The sequence below is a fragment of the Poromitra crassiceps genome (genome assembly GCF_964638095.1).
Source record: "Poromitra crassiceps genome assembly, chromosome: 19".
NCBI lineage: Eukaryota > Metazoa > Chordata > Actinopteri > Beryciformes > Melamphaidae > Poromitra > Poromitra crassiceps.
The window spans coordinates 10,161,560-10,175,433 of record NC_139646.1 but is presented as its reverse complement, the minus strand read 5'-3'; the positions used below and the strand labels follow the sequence as shown (position 1 = coordinate 10,175,433).

General features: G+C 42.7%; 1 protein-coding gene across 1 annotated transcript in view; it reads right to left on the bottom strand.

The window, feature by feature from the left end:
- The window catches only part of lrba (LPS-responsive vesicle trafficking, beach and anchor containing), a 283,347-nt gene extending 271,812 nt beyond the window's left edge, over positions 1-11,535 (bottom strand). Inside the window, 1 exon segment of the mRNA XM_083655531.1 lies at positions 11,067-11,535. Within this exon segment, the coding sequence (XP_083511657.1) occupies positions 11,067-11,255 (189 nt within the window). The 5' untranslated portion in view covers positions 11,256-11,535.
- Between the last annotated feature and the right edge of the window lie 2,339 nt (positions 11,536-13,874).

Genomic DNA, 13,874 nt, shown 5'->3' with positions numbered 1-13,874 from the left:
ATAGCAGACGTCATGGGGGAAAGGTGGAAAATAACGTCACAGAACACTCCAGGAGAAAAACTACTTTTTGGGATTGAGGCACGCTGTGTTAAACCTGTTGGAAGCTCTGCTGATAGCATTTTTGCCCTACTACAAGCAGCAACAGTCACTCTCACACTAAACAAATTGTATTCTCTGCCTGAGGTACATAGCAGGTTTATTGTTTATTGTTGTTTATTGTTTATTAAAGGATCCCCATTAGCTGCCAGCCACCTAGATGACCGCTAGTCGTCCTGGGGTCCAAAAAGCAGGTCAAACCTAAAGGCTTCAACATAATGTTTCTTTTCTCCATTCAGGAGACTGCTCCCCATATCCTCCTTTAATATTGGTCTCAGCTCTGATGTTTGTCATTGCATTTTTTCAGGAAAATGCACATTTCTGAATAGCCTGGATTCAGACTTTAGAATCCGCCCACTCCACATTTTGATAGGATGAACTCTGGTGGGGAGTTGCATAGTGCAAAGCGAACGGGAGAGCTATGTGGAGTGGAGGTAATACTGGCGCATGCGTGGTGCCATTCAGAGCCAACCTCTGATCGCATCGCGAGACCTCCAGAGTATTCCCCCGGCTCCCAGCGTGACTGTGTCAGCCGAAGCCCGAAGGCAAGCTCTCTGATGGGGCTACGGCTACGCCGTGCAGACAGCAGGGTGTGCGTGTGCGTGTGTGTGTGTGCGTGCGTTCATATCTCTAGACAACACTCGAGTGCTTCCCCAGGTGATTGCCCAGGCTGCATCTTGTATCCTGTGAAGGTACATCATGTTCCCTTTCAGCATCGATACTGAACTTCATGCTCTCAGGGTCAAAGGTTAAGCTATACACTCCAGTTAGAGTGCTGGATTTGGCAGTGACTGCAAAGACATCTTGTATCTAGTGTCTGTTCATGTTTTAGTAGTAGTAACAAGTACAGTAACCAATAACACAAGAGGAATATCAGAGTCAGTAGAAATCAATCAATATTCAAGAGAGTCCTGGGATGTGCCGTCAGTGATTGGCTTATAATATTGCTTCACTCATCAGCCAAAAAAAAACAATGGTAATCTGACTGGCTGGTAACATTTGAACATTTACTAGCCATTTGGCCGGTGGACAAAAAAGTTAAGTTTTGGACCCTACAGTTATATGGGCAAGTGAATTGTAAGTATTAGGCAGGATTTCTATGTTAGAAATATATAAATCACAAAGAGAGGAGGCTGCAATAGCGAAGAGCATTCCATCCCTGAATTGTAGTAGCTATCTTCAGTGTTTCCACGTGTGTTTATCATGAAGTGAATCTCATCTTTCATAATACAACACTGATTTAATCTGTCTAAAAACAAGTAAGCATAGGTGCCACTGCCAGCCGCCAGGTGTGAACAAAGGCTTAGGCATGAGGAGTGACGATTGGTCAACTTAAGGTTTGGGTAACATATCAGGGTAAGCCAATCGGAGACAGAGTGGGGCAGGTCATGCCTTCACCATACTGGGGTGTGTGTGTGTGTGGGGGGGGGGGGGGGGGGGGGGGGGGGGATTGTGTTGGGGGTGCTTTGCTCATTAAGAGCACTTCAACAGTACTTGAATGTGAAGAGAATGTCACTCAAGCCACATTTTCCCAGTCAATCATGAATGATTCTAACCAGCAATGCGGTCACAGTCACAAAAGAGTCACAAAACACTAAAGCTACCAAAATAAATAGGTTCAACCTAAAGAGTTTAATTACCAGGCTGTTATCTCCGTGTGTGTGTTCCCAGCTTTCCACCGGCATGACCAGTAGCATTCTGTTATAAACTCTTTGTCAGTTAGCACCAGTGTTTACACAAGAAACAATGAGGAGAGAGATGTAGGGCAAACGGTACACTACACGACTGCCCTGGTTCCTAAAAGAGTCAGTGTCACTGCAGCAATCACAGATACCCAAAACAAGACTAGGTCAAAACCTAGTATTAGGGATGCCACGGTGTGGACATTTTCCCACCGGGTAATAAACACGTGACAACACCGGTGTTACCGGTGACACCGTAAAAATAAAGGTAAAAAAAAAAAGAAGCTCTGTAACAATAGGATTGTTAGTTCCTAGTGCATGTTGTTCCAGGGAACAATAACAGTGAGACACCAGTCGGATAGACCCGCTAGACTAGAGCGAACGTTACGTTATATCAATGTTGATAATACAAGTTTTAAAGTAAGCAAGAGTCTATGCTTTAACCGTCCATTCTATAGGGTCATAGAGACAAGACGGAGCAGAATGAAACAAGCTCCTCACGTTCCAGTCAGTCCCTCCCTGCTGCTGTGTAGCGTACTAACATTAGCTTGGACGCTGTCACAGTCACAACACTGGCTGCCTCACAACTCATGAGTGCATCCGACTCGAGACAACTTTTCAGACGCCCGTTGAGATTCTTTCTCAAAAGAAACTAACGTTAGCGACACATCTGGAGACTTTTTCTGACATGGGGATTAACATTACCAGCAAGCAGCAGTAAGCAGGCAATGATTGGCTGAATGCTGGGTAAGTCCTGCCTCCCGCTAGCAATGATGCTAAGTTAGCATCGACTTTAAGCTGTGGTAAAAAAAGCACATTTCCAGAGATGGCTCGCAGTGATAACAGAATGCACACGCAGGCTTAGCTAACGGTCTTACCTACATGTGTAGGAGGAGGGCATAATTTGTGTTAATAAGATGTACAGTATAGCGTTAACTAACGTTAGTTGCTGGTCTAACCAGAACAGTTTTCCTTTCATTTCTTCCTCCATAAAAACGAACAGTGTTAGTGTTACCAGTGGGCATGTTATCGGTGTAATAGGTGTCCAGCCAAAAGTATTTCATCCAGGCAACAATTTCAGGATGTTTGAAAGCAAACTAGGTAGACTGCTGTGAATGGCTTCTGGTGGTGGTGGATAGATACTAATTAGCAAAGACATTAGGCTTCATCATTAGTTGAGAATGGTGGAAGCGAGTGACACCAAAATAAGACAAGTGTATCAAAATAAGATAAGTGTATCAAAATAAGACGTACATTCTCTGACAACTTCATGACAGACCTTCAAGTCAACAATGGATTGGATTTGTCTTCTGCATATTATCCAACTTTAAGCTGGACTTTTAAAAATATTTTGTGGATATATGAAGAAATAGATTGCATGTTTACAAACTGTACACTAATTAGCATACAAATACAATTTATGCAAAGCAATACTAATGAAGATTGTGCTCATTGAGCTGAAACTTCTATAAATACTGAACAATTCGGTGAGGACAGTTGCCAGAACAACACAGAGTTGTCCACATTCATCATTCCAGATAGGAGGGTAAAAAAAAAAAAGATTTCTTAAACTAGTTAAGCACTAGCATTGCCATCTGGACCAAATTTTGAAGATCCGTGTGTCCAAGGAAAGATGTGAAAACAAATGATAACAACTATCATAATATGAGCTTTTGACTTGAAGTTAACTGGGGCTAACGATGATCAAATCAGTGTTTTGGTTAATTACACCCAGTGCCATCCCACACCACACATATTTAGAAAGTGGTTAAAAATCGATTCAACATGTCTGTCGCGTTCTCATACAATGATCTGGAATATATCTGCTGGGTGTAAAAAAAAAAAGCAAATAAAATATTTCTGCTCTTTTAGCTGACACACACATCTCTTTCAAACTGAGAGTTAACACCATCTGTCTGTTTGTCAGCAGACAGCAGGCGATGAGGCACAGTGCTGGTGCATTATCTGATCTGCTGCTGCTGGCTTAAATAACAGAAAGCCATACAGGTGAAGCATCAAATGAAACACCTCAGTTATAGCTATCGAAAAACCAGTTGGAACGGGCGTGCCTACAGAAACCTCTGTGTAAACACACTATAAATTATGCTTAGTTTGTTGATTTAGCAGTCAGACATCTTACCAATACATGATGTGGCCAAGTATGGCTGTATAAATATTCATGTGATATTGGAATGGCTTGCTGCCTCTCAATGTTTTTCCCACCCAACAGCCCGCTGCCTGATGTTGTTGTCAGTGAAGAGCAGAGAAAATTACTTATTCTTGAGCTAGGCTGTGTGCGTGTGTGTGTGTGTGTGTGTGTGTGTGTGTGTGTGTGTGTGTGTGTGTGTGTGTGTGTGTGTGTGTGTGTGTGTGCCCATATGACCTTTATGTGAAAGAGGTCTTCTCAGGCCTTACCTGCCATGCACACAGCAGAGGCCTTACCTGCCCTGCACACAGCAGAGGTCTTTTGAATATTTATATGCTGTCGTTTCTAATAACGGGCAAACTTGCTGATACAGGCTTCAGACTTCCAGGTTACAGGCCAATCCAAAAGAAATGTACAAGCACCATACAAACTCTGTTCTGTCCATAGATAGACTGTTCTGTCTCTGCAGTAAAAGAGGGAACCAAGCCATGTCGCAGGGACAATGCTGCTTCTCACCTTAAAACATCCATAATCCATGTCGAACGTGAGTTATGTTTGTTTATGCATCGTTGGATGTAAATAAAGCATTTATTTTGTGTGTGTGTGCAAAGTGCAGAGCAAAAACAGCCTACACATCTGAGACCAAATACAAGGCAACTCAATCATTTTTAGCACTTGAAATACTGTTTAGAATTCTGCAACATACTACTAGCTATTTTGACAATCTCCCCCTGCAGTGGTTAGTGGAGAAAGTAAGTAGACTATTTAAAGAAACAGAGAAGATCCAGTTTAGAGAACAGTTCATTTCTTTCCTGACAGCCATATCTCAAAGGAGGATCCTCAGCATCAGTATCAACCAACGACGCCCCATCAAAGAGATGATGCGCATGTTCAGCCAGTGAGTTGGAAGACAAAGAATGACACCTTATAAAAATGGGGGGGGGAGAGTTTTCTCTGCCACAGATAGAGGTACAGAAGCAAAGACAAAACTAAGCGTTTTTTTTTTTTTTTTAAATGCTGCTACTTACAAAGGAAACTAAATACAGGCACATAATAATGAAATATTGATGAGACCTGAAACATTAGAGGACTTTTATTCTATAGCTATAACGGCATTCAGTTTGGCAGCTCGTGTGGTCGTGTACTGAACTGTCCTCCACAGTGCACACAGAGTACATTTCAGTGAGTCTCAGTCAGCTTGCACAGACAGGAGCGTGACCCCAGCATTGACCTTGTGTTGCTTTGTGGCTAACTATCTGGAGCTAGTAGGAACAGCATGGATTGTGCTGAGAAAGGAATCTACCAATCACATCATCACTGGTAAGTAAGCAAATAGGGCTTGGGTTCAAAAAAAAATCTGAATTAAAATTCCAAGTCATCTTAAAGGATATAAGGCTGATGTTTTTAATGCATTGCTTACCATCAACAAATCCTATGAAAATATTAACAAAAGCAACGATGCGTTTTCTGTACTCTCGTTACTTTCGGACTTCCTTCCTACGTAGCGTTTTTTAGCCGTCAACCCGGAAGTCACCTTTTCAATTCTACCACTATAAATGGAGAGCCGTCTGGTGCAGGGGGGAAACTGGAACAAGCGCAAATTCGCAATAGCTGCAACCAGATGTGGGATGTCAGTCAGAGTGTGACATCATCCACTCCATTGTGAAATTTGCCACCCCCAACGCCCGCGTTTAGCCAATTGGCATGAACACACACACACACACACACACACACACACACACACACACACACACACACACACACACACACACACACACACTTGACCTCCATGCCAAATTTCAGCCTCCTAGGGAAAACTGTACCTGCTAAAGCCTGGTGAACTTTTTGTGGACCGACCGACCGACCGACCAACCGACCAACCAGCCGACCAACCGACCAACCGACCAACCAACCGAGCTGGACCATTGCTGATCACAGCTAAAAATGCACCCACGGGGAGGTGCTACAGCGATATTTTACGTAGACCAATCACAGCTCAGGCTGCTATGACAGCATCTGACTTACATAGACCAATCACAGCTCATGATGCTATGACATACATAGACCAATCACAGGGTCTCACAGTCGGCTGGCCCGGTGCTGCACAGAGCAATGTCATGGCTCTGACTTCGACGTCTTTTTAATTGTTTCGTTTTTTAAACAATGGAGTTCTATGGCTGAGGGGACATGGCTAAATGGACTTGAATTTTGGCAAAATAAAATCATTTCTGATTTTGTTATCTTCATATGATTTATTGACGGTAAGCAAATTGCATTCAAAAACAACAGCTTTATCCTTTAAGAGTTGTCAACGCCTTGTGTTGGGATAGAGCCACTTGTTTGTTGAAATATTGAGTGATGCATTTTCAGACCCCACCATGATGAATATATCAGAATGAAAGCTTTCATATCATCGTAATGTACACAATACATAGAGATTGAATCGTGATTGCACGCATGATTACACGCATGATTACAGTCCCTCTGGCTCTCTCCACAATGAAGCAGAAATTGTATCTAGGGCGGCTAATGTTTAAGAATTTGGAAATACCTGGAGAGCAACACTGATACAGACTCAGCCATGTACACGGTGGCTTCCAGTGGCCTCTGCTAGCTTTCTGGACCCCAGGCTGCAGGCCAACTCTATGACCTTGCGTTAAGGTAAAGCCAAAGTTACATTCCATGCTGCTAACTCGCACATCTCCCGTGTCACCTAGGAGAGCAGCAATGAGGCCGGATCAGGCCAGCTCTTCCCACACAGCTATACATTAGTCAATGGTTTACAGAGTCCTGGGGGATTCTCTGCTCCACTGACTTGCAGGGGCTGTACTTTACTTTCGAGTAGTTTACTGGCAAAAACAATTTAGTCATCTTTTTGCTTCACATTGCAACTGCAACACTACGCGTGGACAAGGATTTTAATGGTTCGAGTGTGTTTGAATATAATGAAAAGATTCTACTTCAAATGTAGGTAGGGTTTCAAGTTGGTATCAAAAAACCTCGTTTTTAGACCTTGTTTAGAACGTCATCCACATAGATATGGATTATTAAGTCAACTGACAAAGGCCTTCATCACAACGCATGTCTAAAAGGAGAGAACCAGCCTACTTGGATCTAATCATTCATTAGAGCTGCTCTGTAGCAATGAAGTCGTGGCCGGGCCGCCCATTAGTGCACGTCCGGGTTTGCCACAGCTGCAGCCTCGTTGCTGAATGGCGCCCGGGCGACGCAGCTCTGAATTTTCATGCGTTTTGGACACTGCACAAAGGGGTTACATGTTACTTCCTGTCTCCACTATGTGGCACTAGAGAAGACCAAATAATTATGTCATGTTGCTGACATATCATTTGTAGAGCAGACCATGTAAATTTCATGTAAATTGGATGCTGTTTGTCACATAAGGTTCAATTTATGTTGCCAGCAGGCATTTAATTACCGGTACACCTGGTCGAGAGACTTTTAGACTAGAGCTGGGTATTGGTTCAAATTTCAAGAATCGATTCGATTCCGATTCACAAGGTTGCGAATCGATTAATTTCGATTCGATTCGATTCGATTCGATTCGATTCGATTCCGATTCGACCAATTTTCAATATTGATTTGGTTAGTGATACCAAAACGTGGTTTTTGAGCTGTACCCTGAATTACATGACTGTCCAGTTATGTAACACAGGGGTTTCCAACCAGCCAAGTAGATACATGGGGAAAAAAAGTTGCAGACCTGTTGTCAATTTTAATGGTTTTAGTTACACATATATTTACTCACCACGTGGTGACAAAGGGTAAATAACAGCCTTTTCATCTGTCAATAAAGACACTTTCACAATTATGCACAGTGATTTGATTTCAGCCTATATAATTTCTAAAAGTAGATATTAATAATGATCAAACATTTCCATTCATGTAGCCTACAGTATTTATGTTTTTGTTTCAACTACAAACATAATTAAACGTCAACTTGAAACTATGTTTCAACTACCACACACAGCACAATATTTTAGCCTGTTTAGTAAAAAAAAAAAAAAAAAAAAAAAAAAAATTAATAAAAAAAAAAATCAATCTCTGGACATATGAATCGATAATCGAGGATTAAAATGAAAATCGATTAAAAATCGGAGAATCGATTTTTTGAACCCAGCCCTATTTTAGACTGTGACCAAGAAAACCTTCTAAATCAGTGGTTCCCAACCTTAGGGTCGTGATCCTAAGTGGGACCCCACCCTGGAATTCAAATACAAATTGAGCTTAAATAGCCTAGGTTTTTAACTCATCATTCTCTGATCTAGTCAGCTTTGGGTTAGGCTTATTGTGCTGTAGAATCTGAAAGAAGATCCCATGCTAGCATGCATCAGAGGAGCTACACTAAAGTAAAAAGGCGTACTACGACCCTCAGGTATTGTCTTCATGGGGGCACAATGCAGTGTGCTTTGACCACCAGGTAATAGAGGTCTACACTGTAGCCCAGGGAAATGAGATACACTGTCCCTCCCTCTCCTCTGACTTCCTAGACCTCCAGGCAAAACACAACGCTGCTTCTTCTACAGTCTCTGTAACCCCAACACTTGTCACGAGTCACAACACAACCACTGCCTTCAGTCACATTATCCAGTTCATGGACAATATTCAGAGAAATCTATTTGACCAAACACAGAGTGTGAGCCATGCATGGAGAAGACTGCAAATTAGCTTATTTCTGAAGAGGAGTCCCGGGTCTCTATGTTTGATCAATCAGATTATCACCCAATAACAGGAGGAGGGGGGGGGGGGGGGGGGGGGTAGAGTTGTTGGGGGGTACAAGAGAAAGTGTGTGTGTGTGTGTGTGGGGGGGGGGGGTTGGGAGTAAACATTTAGAATGGAATGCAAAGTTCCATCTCCCAAAACCTTAAAGTGACATTGACCATGCTAAACAAATAAATGACTGCAGGGATTCATGTCAAGCCCAGGGAGCGGGAAACACATCTGACTCTTCCAACATTTCTGACAAATGAGTTGGCTGTGACTGTGTCTTCAGCTCATTTCTGTGCAGCACGAACTGTCCCTTTGCCTAATAAAGAAAACATTCTAATACATGCACACTGCACTAATGTGGCACTGCTTCGGGGACTGTACATGATAGGGCTGGGTTAAAAATATATATTTCTCCAATATGAATCGATATTCATTTGAAGGAACCGATATCGATTCACAAATCCCAATATCAATCTTTTAATATCGTGCCTTTTCCGGTGGATGCTTGAAGCTTTAACCCGGGGTTAGGCTCGCTTGGTTTGGTTTTTGTTTCGCAACGAGATCTTCTAAACATTAATATTTGAATAATGCACCAGGTTAGAGGGTTCCTTCCTTGTACAATTTACAGTATTAGTTCTTTGAGAATCTCTTTCATATCCAAGCAAAATTGGTATTGTGACTGAAAGATCGGAAATCAAATCAAATTGGGACCTTGTGTATCGGAATCGTATCAAATCAGGAAATCAGTTGTGCCCAGATACCCAGCCCGAGTACAGCACAGCTAAAAACAATATTTCCCTTTGGTATTGTTGTCAGTCAACACTTGCTGCCTCCAGTTTCTCTCTGTCTCTCAATAACAACAGCAGGCCAACAGACAAAACTGCATCTTGAACACTGCAACCAAAGACACAAAAATGATGAGCATGGTTCTTTTTCGAATAGGTTAATTAAAATGAGTGAACGACATCGCTATCAATCAAATATTTTTGTTGGCACATCTAAATAGTGAACAGTTTCTACCAAAGAAAAATAAATATCTCTTTAACCAACATGGCCCTCACATGAAAGGTGCATGGCATCCAGATGAAAACCCTGGCACTTCTGTCTCTCAGGCATTTCAGCAGCAGGATCATCTTTGTTAAGTGGCTTTTACGATGGAGCAAAGATTTTAGCACTGAAATGCTTTTGAATAACCAGCCAATCACTGTGAATGACCCCAATGCACTTTGCTTCTTTTCAAAAACGCTCCATCTGGCGCTTGACATTTGAAACAAAATGATGATAATAACTAGCTACAATCTACCATTAACCCCTTTCTGGATTTTTTTTTAGCTTTCTTATACAGTTGGGTGACAAATAGTCTTGCAGTGCTAAAGACAATGTGAGGAGAAGTGGCTCTATTACAGTGTATGTGCCTCCACAGTGGGGGTTGGTGTTGGAGCAAAGTGTGTGTGACTAGAAATTGGAGGATGAGTCTCCCTTGCTGAAGGCCTCCATTGTGTTTCCACAGTGACAAAGCAGTTTTGCCGGTTCCACCTTCACCTCTCCTCCCCCCTTCCTTTCCTCCCGACTAACGAGTCAAACTCTGCTAGAGCGCCTTCTCTCTTTCTTTCTTTTTTACTATACTTCCTTGTTAGTTTCATTCATTCACAGGCAGGCGCTGCAATGTCATTTCACAACTCAGGCAGCCATGGACCTATCAGTGCTGCAGACAGACGTGTAAAGGTCCTGTGGTGGCCAATAGGTAGACAGATAAGGCTGACAGACACTATGGCTGACCCGGATGTGTCATGAAGTCGACATGAATCGCAATCCAGATGAATTGCTCTGTCATCTGCTCTGCCCTAGTGACAATCCTGACAGACTTAAGTCAGTTCACTTCACAACATGATCAACACTGTTTTATCTTTGCCAACCCCCCCTCCCCCCCCCCCCCCACACACACACACACACACACACACAGCCATGTCCATTATTTAAAAACAATAATAAACAAATTGTAACCTTGCAAGTAAAAATCGACAAGAAAAATATTCCCAAAAGAGACACCTGCATGACACAATATGTAACGTTGGGCTAACTACTACTGGAAAAAGCCTAGGTAAGGGCAACCAGGGGGGATCATTAAGCCTCCTATCTTGACTCATGATGACACTCTGCAAAATGGGCTACGTTACCACCACCATTAAGCCAATGCAATTCGTGACACTTCGCTATCCCGTACTGCAGCGCAGACAGTACTGCGAAATCATCATTTTTTATGTATGCAAATTAACTTCAGGAGGAAGAAGAGGCAGCCAGCCCAGACTTTTCCAAACACATGTCACAGCAGCCTATTGTCAGTAGCTAAGCCATGTCCGTACTGCCTGAAGTGTGGCAGTGCTAAGGCCTATTCTGAGCTCTAATCAGCTTACCAGGTTGAACACTGTCTCCACAATGTCTCGGTTGGAAACTTCCCCAACTTCCACCAGGCCAGCAAGCACAGCAAATTTCATCCTTATCCCCCTGATAGGGATCCCGGGGTTGAGCGCCACGGCGGTGCCCGATTTCCCGTCGTTGCCATCACCTGGCCGCGAAGCAGCCGGTGTCTCTTCGCTAGCCATTGTTGCTAAGGAAGGAGGGGACAGGTGGCGTTCACAGGTAAGGCACCTGTTCACCTCCAATGGACGACAGTCCAACCGATGTCGGAGGAGAAAACGCCTGATCTATCTGATCTCGTCTTTAGATGAGTTGTTGACGGTCTACAGAGAACATATCCCCCTCCCCATCCGAACTAGCTTGGAAAATCAGCCTGGAAAGTGGTCGGGAAAGCGCTGGGGGACGCGGGTAACCGTTGACACTGCGAGCCTGGAGTTGTCACTGCGACTCCCCGCAGAACGTCTATTCTCCCCTGCTCCGTAACTTGATACGAGCCGGATGGATTAATGCAGTTAAAAGCCGTTAAGGAAATTACACTGTGTTGCAGGCAACAGCCATGCCAGCAAGTGAAACAGAGCTCGTCCTTAGCCCCTCTCCTCTCCTCTGTCAGTCAGATGATGAAGGAGGATACAGTGACTTTCATGCTCGGTAGTAAACGCACAGCAGTGGAAGTTGCTATTGTCACTGACTCCAAACACTTGACAGGTAGCGCGCTTGGCAGGAGCAAAACTCCCAAACAGGGGGGCTCAAGTCCGTCAGCAGCTCCGGCTGGAGTCGCCAAAGGACGGAGGTCCGCTCGGTACTCCCCAGGAAACTCCGAGACTTGTTTAAATGTCAGCGTTAACCCAGTTGCACTGCATTCTCTTCCTGATTCACCCCGGTAGCTTCAGCTCGTCCCCGCCATGACAGTACAGCCCTTGAGCGAGTGGCGCATGCGCAGTTGGGAGTGGAGTCTATTCAGCTCGGTGGCTCAGGTGTGCGACACAGGTGGCTCGACCATGGGCTCTACTGGGATAACAGCGAATAAAACAACAAGGGGCGTCAATATCCAGTCACAATTTAGCCATAGTACAGTATGAAATTGCCTTTTTATTACAACTTTGACAAGGATGATGGAGGCTATACCACCCAGATTCAGTCTATTCACCTTTTATTTGCGAAATAGTTTACAGGCTGACATTTTTATGGCATATAATTCATAGCAGCCCAAATAGGCCTAAGTATCAAACTAGAAAAGAGATAATAATACCTTCCTGAAAGTAGGCTAATGATCATCGCCGACCTCTAAATTATGAAAAATCATGCTAGTCTCAAAAATTAGTTTAATGACTCTGTTCTTTATGGTATTTTCCATAATTGTACGATTTCACATATATTCTTCTTCTTTCTACTCTTATAAAAACGTATAGCCTAATTTTGCTGTGATAATTAATTGTAGTGATGATGATAGCTATATAGGATTAAAATAGCCTAGAATAGATTAAGGGACTGGACTTTGGAGGCAATAATAGTAGGCTATAGTTCAAAATGTTACAATTACAAGTACAACCTTGAATGTAGAGAGACATCTACTAGAGGAGGGGAGTCTGGAATACTTTTCCCATGTAGGGTCATGTAAGATCCAGGGCTACTGAAAGGCAGCATAAATAACCCTTACAAAAAATAACAAGGCAATCATGAATGTCCAAAGGATATCATACAAATAGGCTACCACAGAAAAACTTTAAAATATCATTCAGAAATAGGTCAAAATGACGAAATATAATAAAGAGTGATAATGTTAGGGTAAATTAATAAAAATACATAAATTAATATTAACATATTAATAAATTAATATAAACTACTGAGTACCATTAGTCATTATAGGCCTACTGGGGGAATATCATATGTGAGTCATTCGGAAAGACTATTGGTTAGATCTGAATTTGACTATGCCGTGTAATGAATGTCCAGTTCTCAGGAACCTATAGAGGTTTTCATGGAATTGTCAGTCCAGTCCTAGCAGTCCTGTCAGTCCTGTTCTATTGTACTACCTAACACTGCAACAAGAAGTGAGCTGGGGTTCAATTTAGAATGTTTATGTTGTCAAGTTAAAACCATCTAGGCCTAACAAACAAAAAATGATTATGAATATAACATTTTCAAATGGACCTAGTCTTGTATCTTTTGTATCTTTTCTTTCTTTCTTTAATCTAATGTGCACACACGCACCTTAGACATCTTTATAACTCGTGAAACAATAAGAAGAACTTTGCCTCTCTCTATAGCATGCAGAACATAACATTGGCAGACGCATGCATCCTATGGCGATATAGAAACCAGACATTAAAACAAAGTGACGGCTCTGCTTTGCTTGCCTTTTCAAATCAGCACCAATTACCCTATGATGACCATGACAATGTCAAAGAGGTCTCAGTTTCACCCATTGCTGTTAATGCATACAGGCACATCCCTGTGCTAGAGAAAAATCTCTCAAGTGTTAAAGCATGTTTCTATTTAATTGTGTGTTTATTAGTGCATTCAAAAGATTTGTATGATATCCCCCATTCTTTTCCTATAGTGGTGACGTGACTTCATAGTTGCTCAGCAGCAGGATGCCTGAGCAACTGTGAGTGTTGTTGACAGAGGCAGCCATCGTCATTGCGTTGCCATTGACCTCCCAGTAAAGTGTCTAGTACTGTTCAGCCCTGCAGGGGTCAGTCATGGCAGCCAGCAGCACCACCACAGAAGATGCATGCCTTGTCTCTGTTGTAATGACAGATTACTTTGTCTACTGTCTGCAGCCCTAAAGTGTTATTTCATAA